Genomic DNA, 17,545 nt, shown 5'->3' with positions numbered 1-17,545 from the left:
CTTTTCTTAATTCTCTTACCTATAAAATGTTAACAATATCCTACCCTTTTTCATACAAATCATGTAAGCGATATAATTTTAATTTCTTGAAAGAAAGTCAAACCACCAAACTGGCCCAAACAATTCAGCAAATGGTAGTCTACAGTTTACTGCTTGAGGAGATTAATATGTCATATTTTTGTGCTTCTAAATAAAGTGAGATCATGGCTAAGGGCAAGAAATCTGGGGTCCCACTCTGGCTAGCCAGGGGTTTTGATTCTGCCACTCAACTAAACACGGAGCCTTAGACTAATCACTGATACCCACCAAGCCTGGTTTACTTTACAAGATAGGGATAACCAGTAGCCTTCTTTTACAGGCTCAGACTGGTGATAAAATGATAACAATTGCTAATAACTGCCAGGTTCACAGCACCTGGCACATAGTCAGATATCAGGAACCGTAGTTGCCCTCTGGGGAAAAAGACTAGATTTGGCCAAAGGGAGACTTGATTTCCACTATATTGTAGATAGTGTACTATATTATGTTGTTGCAACTCAGTAAGTGGTCACAACTGTTACTATTGTGTCCAAAAAGTCATCAAGTAAGTAAACATTAAATTCAGTTCACTAATAACCTCCTAGGCGATCAATATTAATTTATTTACTCCTTTAGGTTCTCTAGGTGAAAACTTGATCTAACCTGCAAACACGTGAAAAGATAATACTTCCCATGCTGAACTATGTGAAATAAGCATATGCTCCAATTTAATTTAACAAGAGGGATAGAGATTTACTTGCTAGGGCTCTTCTTTCATTCCCCAAGCAAGCTCTTATTTATAGAATGTTAAGTTTCTCCCGTACATAAATTTGTACCACCTCCACTCCTACCCCCAAGGAAACTATGGAGGTGTGGGCGGGAGAGAGAATGATCTAAAGGAAATCTTTATTCTGGAATTAAAATAAATATCTTCCCAATACCCAAGGAAAAGTCTGGGAAGGCTTCCTTTCGTTAAAAACTAGACATTTTTAAAAACATGAGTAAGGAGACTAAAAAGCACCACCATACATTCCAGAACCACAAAGGATGAAAAGTCAGTCTGCCTCTGAACTCGTCAGGAACGCAGAATCTTGATCTGAGCTGAGCCTCATTACAGGACAGTGGGGAGAACGTCTGTCTTTGTAAACCAACATGAGGCTGATCTTATCCTTAAACACTAACCACATGTGGAAAAGAAATATATATGGGGCGCCTGGGTGGTTCAGTGCGGTAAGCCTCTGCTTTTGGCTTAGGTCATGATCTCGGGGTCCTGGGATCGAGCCCCATATCGGGCTCCCAGGGCGGTCGGGAGCCTGCTTCTCCCCCTCTGACTGCTGCTCCCCCTACTTGTGCTCATTCACTCTCTGTCAAGTAAATAAATAAAATCTTCCCCCCAAAATAAAGAAAGAAATACATGTAGTACAAAATGCAATGCTGCAAGGTGAGTTCAAGGGTGTACATGGCAGAGACATAAAGGAAAGAGCGTAATTCTTCCAGTCATTTGTTTCATCCAACAAACCAAGGGTACCAGCTGTCCACTGGTAGCTGTGAGGCCGAGACGAAAGCCAAACAAGAGAGGCCCCTGCCTACCAGGAGGTCACAGGCCAAGAGGTTTCAACAGCAAAAATGTTCTCTCAAAAAAATGATCAAGAAGGAGTGGCAGAAAGAAGGGCAGCATCTTAAGAAATGAGTTTTTTAAATTGCCAACACCACAGGGATGCTGTCAGCAAAATTCAGACTATGAAAACTACAGGACAAAAAAACAAACCAAAACTAAAAACACAAAAAATGTAAACAAAGGATTACTTAAAACTATGACATTTACAAGAAAACTGGAAATCAGAACACCGGGTATTTGATGGTGTTAGGGAATTACTGTTGATATTTTAGGTGATGGTAGTTAAATTACTTATGGGCGACCAAATATTATGCCTGGGACTTGCTTTAGAATAATAGGAAGGCAGGAGCGCCTGGGTGGCTCAGTGGGTTAAAGCCTCTGCCTTCAGCTCAGGTCATGATCTCAGGGTCCTGGGATCGAGCCCCACATCGGGCTCTCTGCTCAGAAGGGAACCTGGTCCCGCCCCCAGCCCCTGCCTGTTTGTGATCTCTGTCAAATAAATAAATGAAATCCTTTTTTTTTTTTTAAGATTTTAATTATTCATTTATTTGATAGAGAGAGAGAGAGAGATCACAAGTAGGCAGAGCAGCAGGCGGAGAGAGAGGAGGAAGCAGGCTCCCCGCTGAACAGAGAGCCCTATGTGGGGCTCCATCCCAGAACCCTGAGTTCATGACCTGAGCTGAAAGCAGTGGCTTAACCTCCTGAGCCACCCAGGCGCCCCAATAAATGAAATCTTTTTAAACAATTTAAAAATTAAAAAAATAATAATAATAGGAAGGCAGAGTAGATGGGAATATAGAGGAATCAGGTTTGGTCTTGGACTGACTTTATTGGGGTTGGGTATATGGGTTTGTTAAATATTCTGTGCTCCCATTGAAAACCCCTCATACTAAGGTTCGGTTGTTTTTTTATTTAGCAGGGAAGATTTAACAGAAATCACAAAGGTGATGCAGTTTGCTGGCTAGGGAGAAGCTCAAACTGGACATGAAAATCTTGCTCTTGTGAGTAATTAACCTTCCAGTATGTGCCTTCTCTCGTATTTGTAGGATATGGACTGGACCACTCTTCTCATTTTCTAGAACTTCCTTCCTCTGGCACCTCTGATTCTTTCTCTAGGCATGGTGAGAGATTTGCACCATTCCACCTTTTCTCAGGAGTGTCCCCCCTTCTGGCCAGCTACCTTCCTTTTACAAACATCTGTCTAAGCCAGGGCGCAATCCTTCGGGTGACTTTTGTAAGAGTTGCAGACCACCTTGGCTTCATTAGCCCGAGGCTCCCACTCATGTAGATGTAGGGGTGCTACATCTCCAGCTACAGGTCAGCACCCACATGTGGGACCTAAAGGGCAAGCTCACCCAAGAAAGGATAGAGGGCCTAGAAGACATGAAGGGGCCAGCAGCTTGCTTTCTGACTGGGGATTTCTGAAGAGCAAGGGTTCTCAAGGAAATGTTCAAAACCTAAAGCAATCTGTAACCATTTAGATGCCACAAAATGTTTGACACTCATCTCCCCTTTCTCTGGAGAGTTCTCTCTCTGAGATAGCCTTTCCTATATTTCTTCATCTCTACTGTCACCCAGGCCTGTACCATCATTTTTATATTCCAAGTTCTCCATAGCTTGGTACCTGAGTCGGTCCTGGACGAGAACATATGGGCAGAAGTAGAAATGAGAGACCATTTGGGATCTATCCGATTTGTAAGGATTTTTCTTCAATGATAATGCCCAGCATTAGTTAAGGTGCTGGAAGAAGGCATTGTATCTCCTTCTGAAAGGCAATTTGTCAGTTGATATTTAAATCTTTTAAAATGTGCATATCATTTGCCATAATAATTCTGCTTCTGGGAATTTGTCCTATGGGAATTCGCTATGCACAAAATGTATGTATGGGAATGTTCCTGATGGGAGCTATTGCAAAAAAATGTGAACCACTTAAACATCCAATGATAAAGGACCGTTTAACTGAATTAAAGCCATTTCATGGAGTAGTACAGAGACATTAAAATTATGTCTTAGCAGCTTATTTAAAATGGGAAAAAAGTCATGCTATATCAAGTGGCAAAGCAGATTATAAAACAGTACGTATACAGGGCGCCTGCGTGGCTCAGTGGACTAAAGCCTCTGCTTTCAGCTCAGATCATGATCCCAGGGTCCTGGGATCGAGCCCCACATTGGGGTCTCTCCGCAGAGAGCCGGCTTCCTCCTCTCTCTCCTTGCCTGCCTCTCTTGCCTACTTGTAATCTCTGTTTGTCAAATAAATAAATAAAATCTTTTTTTAAAAAGTACATATCTATGATATCAACCCTGTCAATTCATAGAATATATGCTAATGCACCTGTGATTTCTCCATAATAGGATTATGCACACTTTTAATATTCTTTGTAGTCCTCTGCTTTTCCCAAAATTTCTTCATTGATTACTTTTTAAATCAGAAAAAAACCCCACAAAGTTTTTATGTACAAAAACAAGAAAGTAATTTTGGGGAGAGCGCCTGGCTGGCTCAGTTGTTGGAACATGCAACTCTTGATCTTGGGGTTGTGAGTTCGAGCCCCATCATGGGTGTAGAGATTACTTAAAAAATAAAATCTTGAAAAAGAAAGTAACTTTTTTGCCCTCTTCCTCCTCCTCCAGGCAGACTGAAGGACCATGGTATGGATAACAATAGCAAACACACATGAAGTGCTTTCCTTGGCCAGAAACGAGTGCTTGAGCTCCATATTCATTTAGTTCTCATTTAGTCCTCGCCACCAGGTGCCCAAGAAGATGTCCATCTCCTGTCAAAGCTGGGCAACTCCAGCTTGCAGAGAGTTTTTCCAACCTGCCTGTGGATACACAGCTGACTGATAAGCCAGTGTTCGAACTGATTCTAGAACCCTCAGTGCCACAAAGACAGCCCTACAAAACCCAGGATGATATTCTATATTATGCCATAATAGTGTGTTCCAGGGGGACCCAAGTCCATCCAGACCAGAATCCTATCTCTAGAAACATCACCAGGGAGCAAGCTGCCAAAGGAGGAATTCACCGACCCATCACAGAAGCCTCCAGAAACCTGTTCTTTATTAGTTCAGCATGCCACCTCTGTTGGAATGGGAAGTTTCTTAAACTTTCTAACTTCCCTGTCAGGGAGTTCTTTTGGTTTGTTTGTTTTTTGCTTTTTCCCTCTAACTGCCGTCTTTGAGTATCTTGGACCAGCCTAGCCACACCGATTAGCCATTCTCCATTTCCAGACACAAAGCCTGGTTTGCAGAAGGTAGTGACCCATGTCTATCGGCTGAATGAAGGAATGTAAGCTGCTTCTGGGCAGGGATCATGTCTATGTCGGTAAGCACTGTATCTGTGGCATCTAGATATGGTGCTCAATATAGAAAAATCTCAAGATAGGTGTGCTGGCTAACTAATGAATTAATTATATCACCTTGGGTCTTATATCTTCTCACTCTTTCAGGACCAGAGAATTATTTTTAGTCTATCTAAATTAGAGTTCCAGTTCTTACCTCTTCACTCCTCCCTTAATTGCTTTAGTTGTAGGCTCTGGGTATCTTTCTTAAAGTGCTGAGATCAGATTTGTAACCAGTCCCACTGGCAGAATTCACCAGAGATTTGCACAAAGGGATTGTTAAGTATTTGGTTTGGTTTCTGTATCCCAAGGCTTTTTCCTGCTAAAATAAACTTTGCCACCCTCTCCCAGAGCAAAACCGCTAGTTCTGCTAACTGGGTCACTTGCCAGAGAGCCAAGATTCTGTCTTTTTTTTCTCCTGGTCTTGTCTAGGGCCAAGACCCAGTGAGTTGAGCTCTAAAGACTTGCCAAGACTTTCTATTAATGCCAGTTCCTACCATCAGCCCATACCCCCACGCTCCTGCCTTCAACCAGACCCTCCACTTCCCAAGGCCACTTGCCAAATTGTGTCTCTGGAAAGTTTGAGGCAGTTCCTGGCCTAACATTTTTCACCTGGTGCCCTGGCAAAGGGCACGGGTCCAAGGTCACAGCTGCCATCCTTCCTCTGAGGTCTTGGGTGTGAAAAATGCTTCAAATGAAATCCTCTCATTGAGCCAAGCATTTCTGAGCCCATTGCAGGTTCCCTGGGAAGTTGGATCAATGGTCCAGGCTCCAAAGACAACTGTGTTAGGAATTTGGTAGCAGCTTCTTTTTAGAAGTCTATATGCGAGGCCAGTTAACTAACGGAATTGTCTGGTCTAGAGGAAGAAGGTCAAGGAGAATTCCTCAAAAGGCAGGTGAGCATTGTCTCTTTCGGGATCTGGGGAAGGGAAGCAAGTCAGACAACTTAATGCTATTAACTTCTTTAACAGCTAATAGAGATATTATAATAGATATATAGAAAAGTGACCAAATAAGTATATTTATCAATTATATAGGAGTAGAACAAATACATAAAGATATTCAAATAAGTGTACACATCTTGATAAATATCCACAAATCAGAACCCTTACTAGCACCTCAGAACTGCCTACTGCTTTGTATCCCCCAATTTTGCCTATTTTTGAACTTTTAAAAATGGAATCATGCAATATGTAGTCTTTTGGATCTGTTTTTGTTCAATATTGTTTATGATATTCATTGGTGCTATTTAGTATAGCAGTGTTTTGTTGATTTTTATTGATGAATGTAGCATTTCATTTCGTGAACATACCTTTATTTATTTATTTATGAGTTCCACACTTGATGGTTATTCAATTTCCAGTTTAGGACTATTACCAATAGCACAGCTATGAACATTCTAGTCCACGTCTTTGAGTGAACATAGGAACACACTGCTGTTGAGTATATATTTAGGAGTGAAATTGCTGGATCCTAAGGAATGCAAATATTCAACTTTAGTAGCTACTGCCAACCAGGTTTTCAAAGTGTCCCAATTTACACTCGGCTAGTCGTTCAGGCTCGTTGTTTAGCTCTGGATTTTTAGTATGGTGGTTAGGAACAACCCGGTTCTGAAAACAAACTCTTTCTGGTCATGTGACCTTGGACATGTTATCTAGTCTCCAAGAGCATCAATTTCTTCAAGTCTGTCTAATAGACATATGACTATATACTTCATAGGAAAAAGTGAGAACTGAGTAGAGTGGGCATTAGCTTAGTACCGTGTCTGGCATAGCATGGGCCCTCAGTAATAAGTCATCATCTAATGATTGCTACCCTAGCTTCATTCCCCAAAAAGAGAGGGTCTGTGTGTGAGGGAGACCTCAAGGGAAGCAACAAGAGGCTGATTCATTCTTGCTGGAACTCTACTCAGTGTCCTCGCCATTGCCATTTTGTCTTTACCAAAGTTAATCTACAAACCACCAGTGGGGAGCACTTAAACGGAAATCTTGACCCAGGAGTGGAGAAGATGGGATTCAGCTTAATAGTGTAGACCTCAAGAAACCAGGCTGGAAAGAACTTTTTGCCCTCACACCGGGGAAATGCCTGTCAAAGCCAAGCCACGCCAAACCAAACCACCCACCAAAGGAGAGAATGGACAGACTGGCTTCAGAAGTGATCCTAGCATTTCAGGTTCTTCTCCAGTGGGCCAGCCAATGCAGACCTATGCTGCCCAGCAAATTTCCAGAAGTTTGGACAAATCTGAAATCAGTTCCTCTCACCCCTTTGCCCCTTCCAGTCCTTCCTTTTCCCTGCCGGCTTAATTCCAGCTCTCAGCACTTAACGCTAATACCTTTGGGCAGGCTCCACCGGGGAGTTTAACTAGCTGCCAAGTTAAATAACGCGGAGGATCCTAAGCCGTCTTCCCAGGAAGTCAGAAATCTTCAGTACCCGAATTAGGCAAGGCCAGTTACTTACCAAAACTCCTTTTCATTTCCTGTGTATGTGTGTATATATGCACACACAATATGTATATATCACACACCCATATATGTATGTATATATGCATATGGGTGTGTAATATATCCTTCTTCAGAAATGATTGTTTCCTCTGGGTTGCACACCAAAACCGCATCGCAAGAGGAAAACACTTTTGCATGAGGTGCCTGTTTTCCCCACTGCGCCTCACAAAATGACATGTCCGCTGACAAACTGCTGCGTGAGGGTATTGGATCAGATTCCTAATTAAATGGCATTTCTAAGCGAAGGATTGTCGATAGCAGTGAATATATATACATATACACATACGTATATACACAATGAGCATACATAATGCATATATAATATATATTTAAATATGTACACTTAATTACATACATATTTAAACGTGTATTTAATTTGTGATTATATATGCATCCAGTAGTCAGAGAGTAGAGCGCACTAAACTGGAATGGGTAGAGACTGCAGATCTGCTCTTGGGGGAGAATCCCCCTGGCCTAGGAGTGCGAATTTCCAGGTTTCCAAATACATAGCTAATGTCCTCTGATGTGATTGCAGAGGGGGTTGGGAGGATTCTGGAAATCATGATGGGTTTGCACCACCGCCTGATTCTCCTCTTGGCTGCAAAGCCGGCCGCCCTTGGCTTATAGGCGCCTCTCGCGTTCAAGGGTGAAAACCAGTCTGTGGGTGCACTGAGATTTGCAAACTAGTCCCCAAATGCAACGGGTGCTGCAAAACCGCCGCCGGGTGCAGTGGGACGGGCACTCGGCCACCCTGGCTGTGGGCGCCGCAGCCTCCCTGAGGACTCGGGCAGATGCAGTCGGCTCTGGCCCATCTGTCCCTGGAGGCCCGGGCCCGAGACTGTGCTCAAGCGCTCTGTGCGGGGATCCGGAACCCGGGAGCTCTCCGGGCGCGCCCGGCCTCGTCTGGCCGGGGTATCTGGGGCTCTTTGTCTCTTGGCCGCACTAATCCTGCAAACCGCGCACCGAAGGCGGAGGCCCCTGAGCCTTGGACAAGCCCACTCCTGGCAAGCCGGTCCGAATGTTTTCAATAAAATGCTTCCTGGGGTGGGGGGGGGGGGTAGGGGGTTGGGGGGAAAAAAAAAAGATCGCAGAAAATTTTCTCTGCAGAAGTTAATCTATTTTCAGCGGTTAAGCGTGGCACCATGTAAATCAGATCCTAAATATCCCTTTAGGAAGAAGTAAGAAAGGGAGGAAGGGAAGGGGGGAGAGTGCTTCAACCATGAAGTTTGATTTGGGGTTTTTGTTTTGTTTTCCAAACAAGTTACGGCGGAGCGGGGAGAAAACATCGAATCCGCCCGGTGGGTGTTTCCCCAAGCCCGGCAGCCTGGAGCACACCGTCTGCCCCCAAGCTGCTCAGCTCCTTGGGGAGATAGCAGGAGGATGTATTAAGTATTGCAACCTAAGACTCAGGTGAGAAAATAATAATACTATTTAAAATAATAGTGCCTCTTGCCATCTAGATCCAACAGACAGATACGAGCGCCCAGAGCTGGAACTGCAACACCTTTTCTATGGTAGAAATGCTTGCCTTTCCCCTCGGTCATGCCGGTAGTGGTGTAAAGTGTGAGCTTTTTTTCAAGGAAGAGATTTTCCTCTGAGGCTGTCTACACCCCGGGAAGGCATCTGCTAAGTAATTTGTCCTCAAGTGAGGGCGATTCCTGGCATTAAACAACAAAAAAATTGAAACAAAAGTCATCATTGCAGTGTTCGGGTTAGTGACCATAAAAAGGCCAGAGGGAGGGGGCAGGAGGAGAGGGGAGGCTCTAGCCGCGCCAGTCATATTTAATATGCTTCCCACAAGAGAAGCCCTTGCCGAATCAATAGACAGCCGCCAGCTGTGCTTAAACCTGCGATTTCAATTAAAACATTGCGCTCCAGTCCTTGGGGTTGAGCCTGGATCCCCAGTCAGTGGTGTGCGAGTGGCTTGGCACGGGTGTGGCGTCCCACAGCCGCAGATCCCCGAGGTCGCGGCGTGGGTCAGGCCCAGCCGAGCCGCAGAAGCGCCCGGCCTTGGCACCCTGCTCTGCAGCGTGGGAAGAGCACAGGCCGCCCAGGGGCGTCAGGCTCAACTCTGGCGGTGTTCCCCCACCGTCGTCGAGGTGTTGAGGACCAAGCGTGGGCCAGATGGGCAGAGGCAAAAGCGTCTGGCTTTCAGCTGAGGTTCGGGAATGAGAGGGACCTGGGGCTGAGAGGCCTCGGGGCAGAGGAAGACCCCACGGTGGGGCCAGGCCTGGCAGGCCAGGAGTAGTGGGCCATGGTCCGCACCATCCAAGTGAGGCTGGCTTCGGCGGGCCTAAGGGTAGGAGGGCAGCTCCAAATGTGGCCCCTGGGGCAGAGCGCTCAAGGCCTAGTGGGCCTCGCCTGGGCCAAGACCCAAGTGCCTCCAGGAGAGGTGGCTTGCTTGGTCCAGTTGCCCACGAAGGCACCTGACCTCCAAAGTGGAGATTTTGTACCAGTCTGGACTGGGGAGACAGATGGGACCTCTATCACCACAGTCTTAGCCCACTTTTAACCATTGCTTTGAAGGACAGGTCTTCTTTAGGGTGAGACGCTTTGGGAAACTTTTCCGTAGAAGGATTCCCATCCCAGAAACATCTGCGTATCCCTGGAGCCTCCTATTGCCCTTCAGGTGGAGTTATTTTGGATCCCCTCTCCCCAGTCACTAAAAATGTGTAGGTAGAAAAACAGCGACCCGTCATCTCACAGAACTCTGCCACCAACTTCATAAAATGGTCAAATTTTCATTCCCAAGGTTGTCCCTCTTTGTTTTAACATTTCAGCCTTAAAAAAAAAAATGCTGCAAATGAGAATGAATTTGAAGGATTGAGGGGCAGCGAAAGGAAATCTCAGCACTCTCTCCACCAAGCGCTATGTTTCCCGAGTCCTCTTTTATTCTGCCTGAAATCATCTCGTTTACAGAAAATATTTGTTTGCACTATTAGTTGGTACTGGAGTTAATTACTCAATGTGTTAACGTGAAGTAATATGTATAAAAGTAGGATCAGTGTTTATTGTGTGGGTGAGCTGTTGAGCGGTGCTTGAATAAACTGCAATTAGGGTTAGATAGAGATTAATTAACATGTGAGTGGCAAGGTGTAAAATAGTCTCCAACCCTCCACTTCAATATAATCTGCGGGCAAGGGAAGAAGTTTGTGGAAGCTAATTAAATACTTTTATAAAAGCCAGTGTATTCACCCAACATTTGGAAAGAGAGGCACATTAGGGGCAACTTGTTTTTACCCAAATGTTTTCTTTCTGTGGAGGTAGCACTCCTTTGTGATGCCGGGGAGAGCAGGATGGCTTATGCAGTTACAAAAAGCGCTAGGGATGGCCAGGCAGGTTCACGGAAAGCCTCTGGAAGCCTTTCAGCCTGATGGAGCTTTCAAACCAGCAGATCTTTCGTGCTGCCGAGATCAACAATTACCCAATTTGGAAAGGGGGTTGGGGTGCAGTGCCGGTGACTGAATGAGACACGCAGGAAAGTCGGGAGGAAATTCGGGTTTTCAGCCCCTGCGGGTGTATTGATATTATTTCAATGTCGGGGTGAGTTGTCGGTTTGTTTCATGTTTGGTGGGGGTGGGGTGTGAGTGTTGGGGGGGGTTGGGGGGGGAGTTCTGCTGTGTTGTTTTCACATTAACTTTAGGGATGGGGGTACACTGGGTCTGGAATTCCGCCTCTCTGAACATCTAAATTCAGTGAGCTGTATATGGAAATATTTTTTCAGACGAGCAAGCTTCTTTCTAGCTTTGAAACCTCGAAGTTTGGGGAGAAGGGTTTTAGGGGGACAGACTTGTGCCTGCTGAATTTAGAGGCAGTAGAGGCAGTTTCCCAGCTTGGCAGGGTGAGAAAATCAACCCACTGATGTCACCCTCCAGGCCACTTTCCCTCGGAGACATCTCTTTGTTCCCTCCCCTTGCTTTCCAAGTACACTTTTCCTTTCCCTCACCTGCCAGGTCAATATCGGGTCTGAAATTGCACGACAGAGGGAGAGCGGGTAGTAGAGAGAAGTTCTGAAGGGGAAAAGGAGCGCTTTGCCTTCAGTTACAACTAGACCTTTCCCATCCTTTCCTTGATGGTTTTCTGGGATGTTTTGCAGCTGAGAGGCCTCGGGGCAGGATACTCAGTTTCTCAAGACCTGTTCCTGAGTGAAAAAGGAAAGGGTTTGCTTCCAGTAGCATTTTCTGGGGCTCCACAAGATCGTGTATCTTTGGAGATAAAATTCACTATCAAACCCTCAACCCTGTTTGCTCATATTATACCCACCGTAATCCTCTTAAACTGTGGTTGCGGCTACAAAGCTCGTGGTCTTGCAAAAGCCGGCTGGCAAGATATAATTGTCCCGCAAACAAAACCGTCCAAAAGTTTTAAAAAACCCCTGCACCTCCTCCTTCTCCTCCCCAAACCTAATTCTCTCGCTCTCTCTCATGCTAGCCGTCCTCCCCACCCCCATAAGAACCCTCAGCCTCGACCACTTTTGTTGTCGCCAAGAGCACCCGGCCTGTTGAAAGTGCTGGAGCGTCTTTGAGCAGTTTGTTGTGATACGCAGGTGGAATGGTCTGCAAACAGATGAATTCAGCCCCTCCAAACCGAGCGTGGAGCGCGCTGCTTTTGTGCGCCCGGCACAAAACGCTGAATTCCTCCGAACTTACTTGGGGCCTGTCTAGAAAAGGGCCTTTTCTTCCCTCTGCTTGTACCTCTGGCCACACTAAGTCTCTGCCCGCCCCCCTTCAAGCCCCCTCCCTCTCCCCTCTGATAATCCTTCTCTTTATTTTAGAAAAACACAAAACCCGGTTCCACGCGGTGCTTTAGTGGCTAAAAGTGAAAGAGCTGCCTTGGCAGAATTCAGCTCTATGAATCACTTCGGAAAATTGGTTCGACTGAATGGCCTTAGGAGGAAAAACGTTTTAATAGGATCCAGGGGAGGTTCTGCTGTTTCAATCTGCTCCTTAAACAGGTGGAGATTGGACCTTCTCAATTATACAAACAGTAAGTACCCATCAGCAGGGAGAGCTGCCCTCCGAATCCTCCCCGCACGCAGCCCTAAACCAGCCTCGGAGCCGGGCTTTGCCTCAAAAACCCGATCACAAATCAGCGATTCTGATCGATTAGGATCTCAAACAGTACTCCAGCTTGCTGTGCAGTCTCCCCCAGCCGCAGGCGGGGAGTCGGCCAGAGAGGGGGAGGCGCACCCGCAGGGAGCTGAGGCCCCCCGGGATCTGGGCGCGCGGCCTTGCTCTTCCGGACGCTACGGGGTCGTCCTTAGGCGGCGGGAGCTCTCTCCCGACCTCCGACGCCAGCCAAGGCGAGCTCGTTGTTTTTGCATAAATTAATATTTCCCCATTAACAAGTTCCCCCCTCCAAACGCGGCGCCCGCGTCCATGCGCCACATCCTAATGAGGTAATTATCATTTGCGCGTGTTCGGGGCTGGCGCCGGCTCCGTGGGTAAATGGCAGTTTATTAGCACGATGCCCAGCTCGGCTGCAGAGGGCTAAGGGATAGTTCAGCGACTAGACGGACACCCAGGGGCCCTTTGGGGCGGCGCGTGCAGGACCCTCTGCCCTCCCCGCGTCCCTCAAACCTATAGGCCCCCAAAGTTGTGAATCACGCACAGAACTCTGCCTGGGTTTGGGCTCCCCCCACCTTCTTTCCACCGGCAAAACCATCACGATTCCTCCCCCTCCCCCTCCCGTCTCTTCCCTCCTTCCCGATTCGCAAACCGCTCGCACTTTCCCGAGGGGAGCGCGGGCGCCAGTTGCCTCCTTTTAAAGTTTGAGGGGCGGTGGCGGCGGCGGCCGGCAGGCGCGGGGGAACACAGGGGCCGCTACGGGAGCCGCGCCGCCGCCCATGTCATTCCACTTCAAGTGACTTCATGTGATGTCAGCTGAATGTAAAAGACAGTGATCTCACGCGGAGGGGAAGATGTTTGCCATCAAAATGTGACAGAGGAGACACGCTGCATGGCTCGGAACGCATCTCCTTGGCGGTGGGGGAAAGAGGTAAATGCGAGGTGGCTCTCCTGGTCCTCTTTAACTTTGCCCCTTCACTGTCCAGCTCCCCGCACGCGTGGCGGAGGCCAGGGTCCAAGGAACGGCTCAGGGGGGGTTAATTTGAGGCTCTTTTCTTTCTTTCTTTTTTTTTCTCTCTCTCCTTTTCCTTTGTAAACCCTCCCCCTTCTTCCCCCTTTCAAAGTCTCAGGGCAGGGGCTGGTGGGTTCCTTTGCGCGCCGGGTTAATGGGCGGTAATTTGGTACCCTTGGGTGCACTTTGTTCTGCCCCTGTTCATTTGAATGCAAATGGGTGACCTGGACCCGACAAGGTGCTTATTAAATTGCGGTTTCCCTCCCTGCCTTTTCCGGAATGCAGACTTAGAGAAGAGAGGCTGCGCCCCGGCCCAGTCCAGCACGGCAAGGCTCGGCTCGGCGCGCCATGGCCAGCTCGGCTTCCCTGGAGACCATGGTGCCCCCGGCCTGCCCGCGCGCTGGAGCGTCGCCGGCCACTTCCAAGACGCTGGCCTTCTCCATCGAGCGCATCATGGCTAAGACGTCGGAGCCCCGTGCGCCCTTTGAGCCCCGGCCGGGGACGCTGGAGGCAGACGGTGGCCAGGGCAAGAAATTGCTCAACCTCTGCTCGCCGCTGCCCTGTATGATCCCCCTCCAGCCCCTAGGCTACGAGGTGCCGTCCAAGACGCTGCTCAGTTACTCGGAGCTCTGGAAAAGCAGCCTCCGGGCGGGCGGCGGTGGAGGAGGAGGAGGAGGAGGAGGAGGCGGCGGTGGCGGGGGGGCCCCGGTGTGCGGCGCCAGCGGCTTGTGCAAAACCAACTGTGGCGTGTGCTGCAAGGCCGATCTGGGCCTGGCGCCGTCTGCGCTGCCGGCGGGCAGGGTCATCAAGCCGCAGGTCATCAACCAGGCGGTGGGGCTGCCGGCCAGCGGCTCGCTCTACTACTTCAACTACCTGGACTCTGCCGCGTACCCGCCGTCTGAGCTCCTCGGAGGCCACCTCTTCCCATCCGGCCTCCTCAACGCACAGGCCCCCGCTGCCCTAGCTGCGCACCCCAAGCTCTTTTTGCTGGAGAACGCCAAGTTGGCCGGCCTGGCCGCGGACAAGTTCCCCCATCCGTCCCCCTATACCCATAAGGAGCGCTTGCCCGCGCCGCTGGAGCAGGTGCTGAAGGAGAACTCGGCTCTGACCGCAGAGCGCGGCGGCGTGAAGGGCCACAGCAAGCTGCCCGGGGGCTCTGCGGACGGCAAGCCCAAAAACTTCACCTGCGAGGTGTGCGGCAAGGTGAGGCCCCGGGTCCGTGGGGGCTGGGAGGGATGAGCAGGGACAGCTGCTTTCCTGAGGGAGCCTGGACCGCCCCTTTCTCAAGTTCAGGAGCTTCCCAGTAGTTATCTACTACTCACATTGGGGGCCTAGTTGGGCCTCAGTTTCCTTCTCTGTAAAATGGGGATGTCGTTGTCAGCGGCTACACACGACTGGCGTGGGCACAGTGGGTCGGGAAGCGGTTTGCGAAATGAAAAGGGCTCTGGTTTCTGAAGGGAGTGTTGGTTGGGGGATGTAGGCTATGGCCTCCCCAGTTTGATTCTACTCTCTCTCGGACACACCACAAGGCCCCCTCGTGTCCTTCCATAGGTGTTTAATGCTCACTATAACCTCACCCGCCACATGCCGGTCCACACCGGAGCCAGACCGTTCGTGTGCAAAGTCTGCGGCAAAGGCTTCCGCCAGGCCAGCACGCTCTGCAGACACAAAATTATCCACACCCAGGTACGTGGCCCCCGGGTCCACTTCGGCCCGCCCGCAACACCCCGCGCCTGAGCGACGGTGTTGGGGAGAGGATGGCAAGCGTTCCCCTTACCCCTCCCGGGGGCCCCGTATCCCTTCAAGGTGCCCCTTCAAGGTGCCCCTGAGGTGGCTTCTCCTAGCCGGGGCCTTGGCCTCACTGTGCGCGCGCCCCTTTCCGCAGGAAAAGCCGCATAAATGCAACCAGTGCGGCAAAGCCTTCAACCGCAGTTCCACGCTCAACACGCACATCCGCATCCACGCGGGCTACAAGCCCTTCGTCTGCGAATTTTGCGGCAAAGGCTTTCACCAAAAAGGTAATGTGCAGGGCGAGGCCCTCTCTTCACCTCTCACCTCGGGACTCGGCGGGTCACTCCGAGCGGGAAGGCAAAGAAGGATCCTCAGAGAGGAAGCGTGAGAGCTGCCAGCTCGGGCGCAGCATTTCTTTGGAATCGGGTTGTGACCGGTTTGGGTGGAGGCTCTCCGGGCCGGGTTAGTAGACCTCGCTGGAGTCAGGCTGGTTGCATGGGGAGACTCCGAATTTGGGAGGTGGGAAGGAAGAAGGGGGCCGAGGGAAAGGAAGTAGGAGAAAGAGAGGCTATTGCCCTATAGAAAAAGCTTGCCTTTGTAGCCGGGACACCCCTTTCAGATGAAAAAAAAAAAAAAAATCGAGGCAAACTCCACCTCCTGGGAATAACAAGACTGGGGGAAACCATTATTGTCCCCAAGACCTCCAGGCCCGGCGCCCGGCTTCGGTTTTCCAACGCACTTTTTGGATCTCCAGGTGGTAGCTGGGGGGAACAGAGGGAGTAACTTTTAAAATGAGAAGATAAACAGAAAATGAGGGACGAAGCCCGGGTTCGTGCGAATTTCTTCCAGCGAGGCAGCAGCCGGGAGAAGGACCCGGTGCGTCTCTGGGCTATGCAAAAGTTTGCTGGCCAGCCGAGCACAGCGGGAGGGACGCTGCTCGGGCCTGTGCCCCGGGCGGGGCAGGGGCGCAGGGCGGCTATGCCGGACTCGGCCCTCCATCCTGTCGTGAGAGCCTTCTGCTTGATGCAGACGAAGTTTGACAACTTCTTCACTCGGAGAGGTCGCGCCCGCCTAGCCAAGCGTCGCCGTCTTTGCGTGGGCAACTGAGCCAACCCCGGGACGCTCGCGGGCCACCCCCACCCCAATCCTACTTCATCCCCCCCTCCTTTTTTTGTTTTTGGTCTCCCGTAGGGAATTACAAGAACCACAAGCTGACCCACAGCGGCGAGAAGCAGTACAAATGCACCATCTGCAACAAGGCCTTCCACCAGGTCTACAACCTGACCTTCCACATGCACACCCACAACGACAAGAAGCCTTTCACGTGCGCCACTTGCGGCAAAGGGTTTTGCAGAAACTTTGACTTAAAGAAACACGTGCGCAAACTCCACGACAGCGTGGGGCCTGCTGCCCCCTCCACAAAGGACCTGACTCGGACAGTGCAGAGCTGAGAGCTACTGCCTCGCCCTCCCTTCCAGCCCCGTCCAGCCCCCAAACAGATCACACGTATAAACTTATTTCTAAAATTAAAAGAAAATTAAAAAAAAAAACTATAGCAGAGAGGCTAAAATCTATTTATCGAAACCAGCATATTTTTTGGAAAGCTAAACGTTTCCTCGATGACTGGCAGCAAACGCGTGGCTCCCACCTTTGTGTATTCGGGAAACTTATTTAAACCCAGTGCGCTGAAACGCATTTCCTCCCAGGCCTCCGCTTCTCCTCGGGCGGCGGGTTTTCACCCCAGCCTGTCACGTGAACGCCCCGGAAGAGCGCGGCGCCCCCAGCCATCTTTATACAGCCATGTAAATCCTCCTGTTACAAGCGAACTCGGAATATATACATGTCTAACACAATAAACAGAATCACTAGTGCGCGTTTTCTTTCCCCCCGCCTCCCCTCGCCGCCAGGTCAGCTCAGCAACCCCAGAGAAGGAGAAGGAAACAGGCGTTTATAGCATTTCCCTGCCCAAATGCGACTTCCTTTGGGGTGCTGGGACCAGGGTGAAGCCAAACCCGTGTTCCTGCGGCGCTTGCATGTTAAGAGCCACCACCACACACCCCCCACACCGCCAACCTCCCCCCACCCCGCCCCTACACACCGGGAGCGAGGGAGCAAAGGTCTACATCGGCCTACACGTGGTGCCAAGTTTTTCTCTGGTGACTCTTCCGACGCTTGGGATTCTGGGTGTTGCCTTATTTGGGTGAGAAAATTTAAAAAAAAAAAAAGGAGGGGTTAAAAGTGGATGGGTGTGGGAGAGCTGGG

At 49.5% G+C, this 17,545-nt stretch overlaps 1 protein-coding gene across 6 annotated transcripts; it reads left to right on the top strand.

Moving 5' to 3' along the window:
- The first annotated feature begins 4,597 nt into the window (after window positions 1-4,597).
- Window positions 4,598-16,833, top strand: FEZF2 (FEZ family zinc finger 2). Of its 6 annotated transcripts, none has more exons than XM_032323991.1 (9): window positions 4,598-4,886; window positions 5,835-5,869; window positions 8,736-8,884; window positions 12,249-12,460; window positions 13,211-13,471; window positions 13,838-14,755; window positions 15,104-15,238; window positions 15,438-15,570; window positions 16,475-16,833. In XM_032323991.1, exons 6-9 carry the CDS (start codon window positions 13,901-13,903, stop codon window positions 16,732-16,734), a joined length of 1,383 nt encoding a protein of 460 aa, XP_032179882.1. In that variant the 5' UTR covers window positions 4,598-4,886; window positions 5,835-5,869; window positions 8,736-8,884; window positions 12,249-12,460; window positions 13,211-13,471; window positions 13,838-13,900; the 3' UTR covers window positions 16,735-16,833. The 6 variants fall into 6 exon arrangements, with proteins under 6 accessions (XP_032179882.1, XP_032179874.1, XP_032179891.1 ...); XM_032323983.1 differs by having other exon boundaries at window positions 4,598-4,921; XM_032324000.1 differs by lacking the exon at window positions 5,835-5,869 and having other exon boundaries at window positions 4,598-4,921.
- Window positions 16,834-17,545: the final 712 nt, after the last annotated feature.

This window comes from Mustela erminea, chromosome 1, assembly GCF_009829155.1.
Source record: "Mustela erminea isolate mMusErm1 chromosome 1, mMusErm1.Pri, whole genome shotgun sequence".
NCBI lineage: Eukaryota > Metazoa > Chordata > Mammalia > Carnivora > Mustelidae > Mustela > Mustela erminea.
The sequence above is the reverse complement of the archived record's forward strand: the minus strand, read 5'-3'. Positions and strand labels throughout refer to the sequence as shown.

Coding starts and splice junctions, on each gene's coding strand:
- FEZF2 (XM_032323991.1), top strand. CDS start 13,901: ATGGCCAGCTCGGCTTCCCTGGAGACCATGGTGCCCCCGGCCTGCCCG. Junction 15,239..15,437: donor ACAAAATTATCCACACCCAG/GTACGTGGCCCC, acceptor CCCTTTCCGCAG/GAAAAGCCGCATAAATGCAA. Junction 15,571..16,474: donor CAAAGGCTTTCACCAAAAAG/GTAATGTGCAGG, acceptor GGTCTCCCGTAG/GGAATTACAAGAACCACAAG.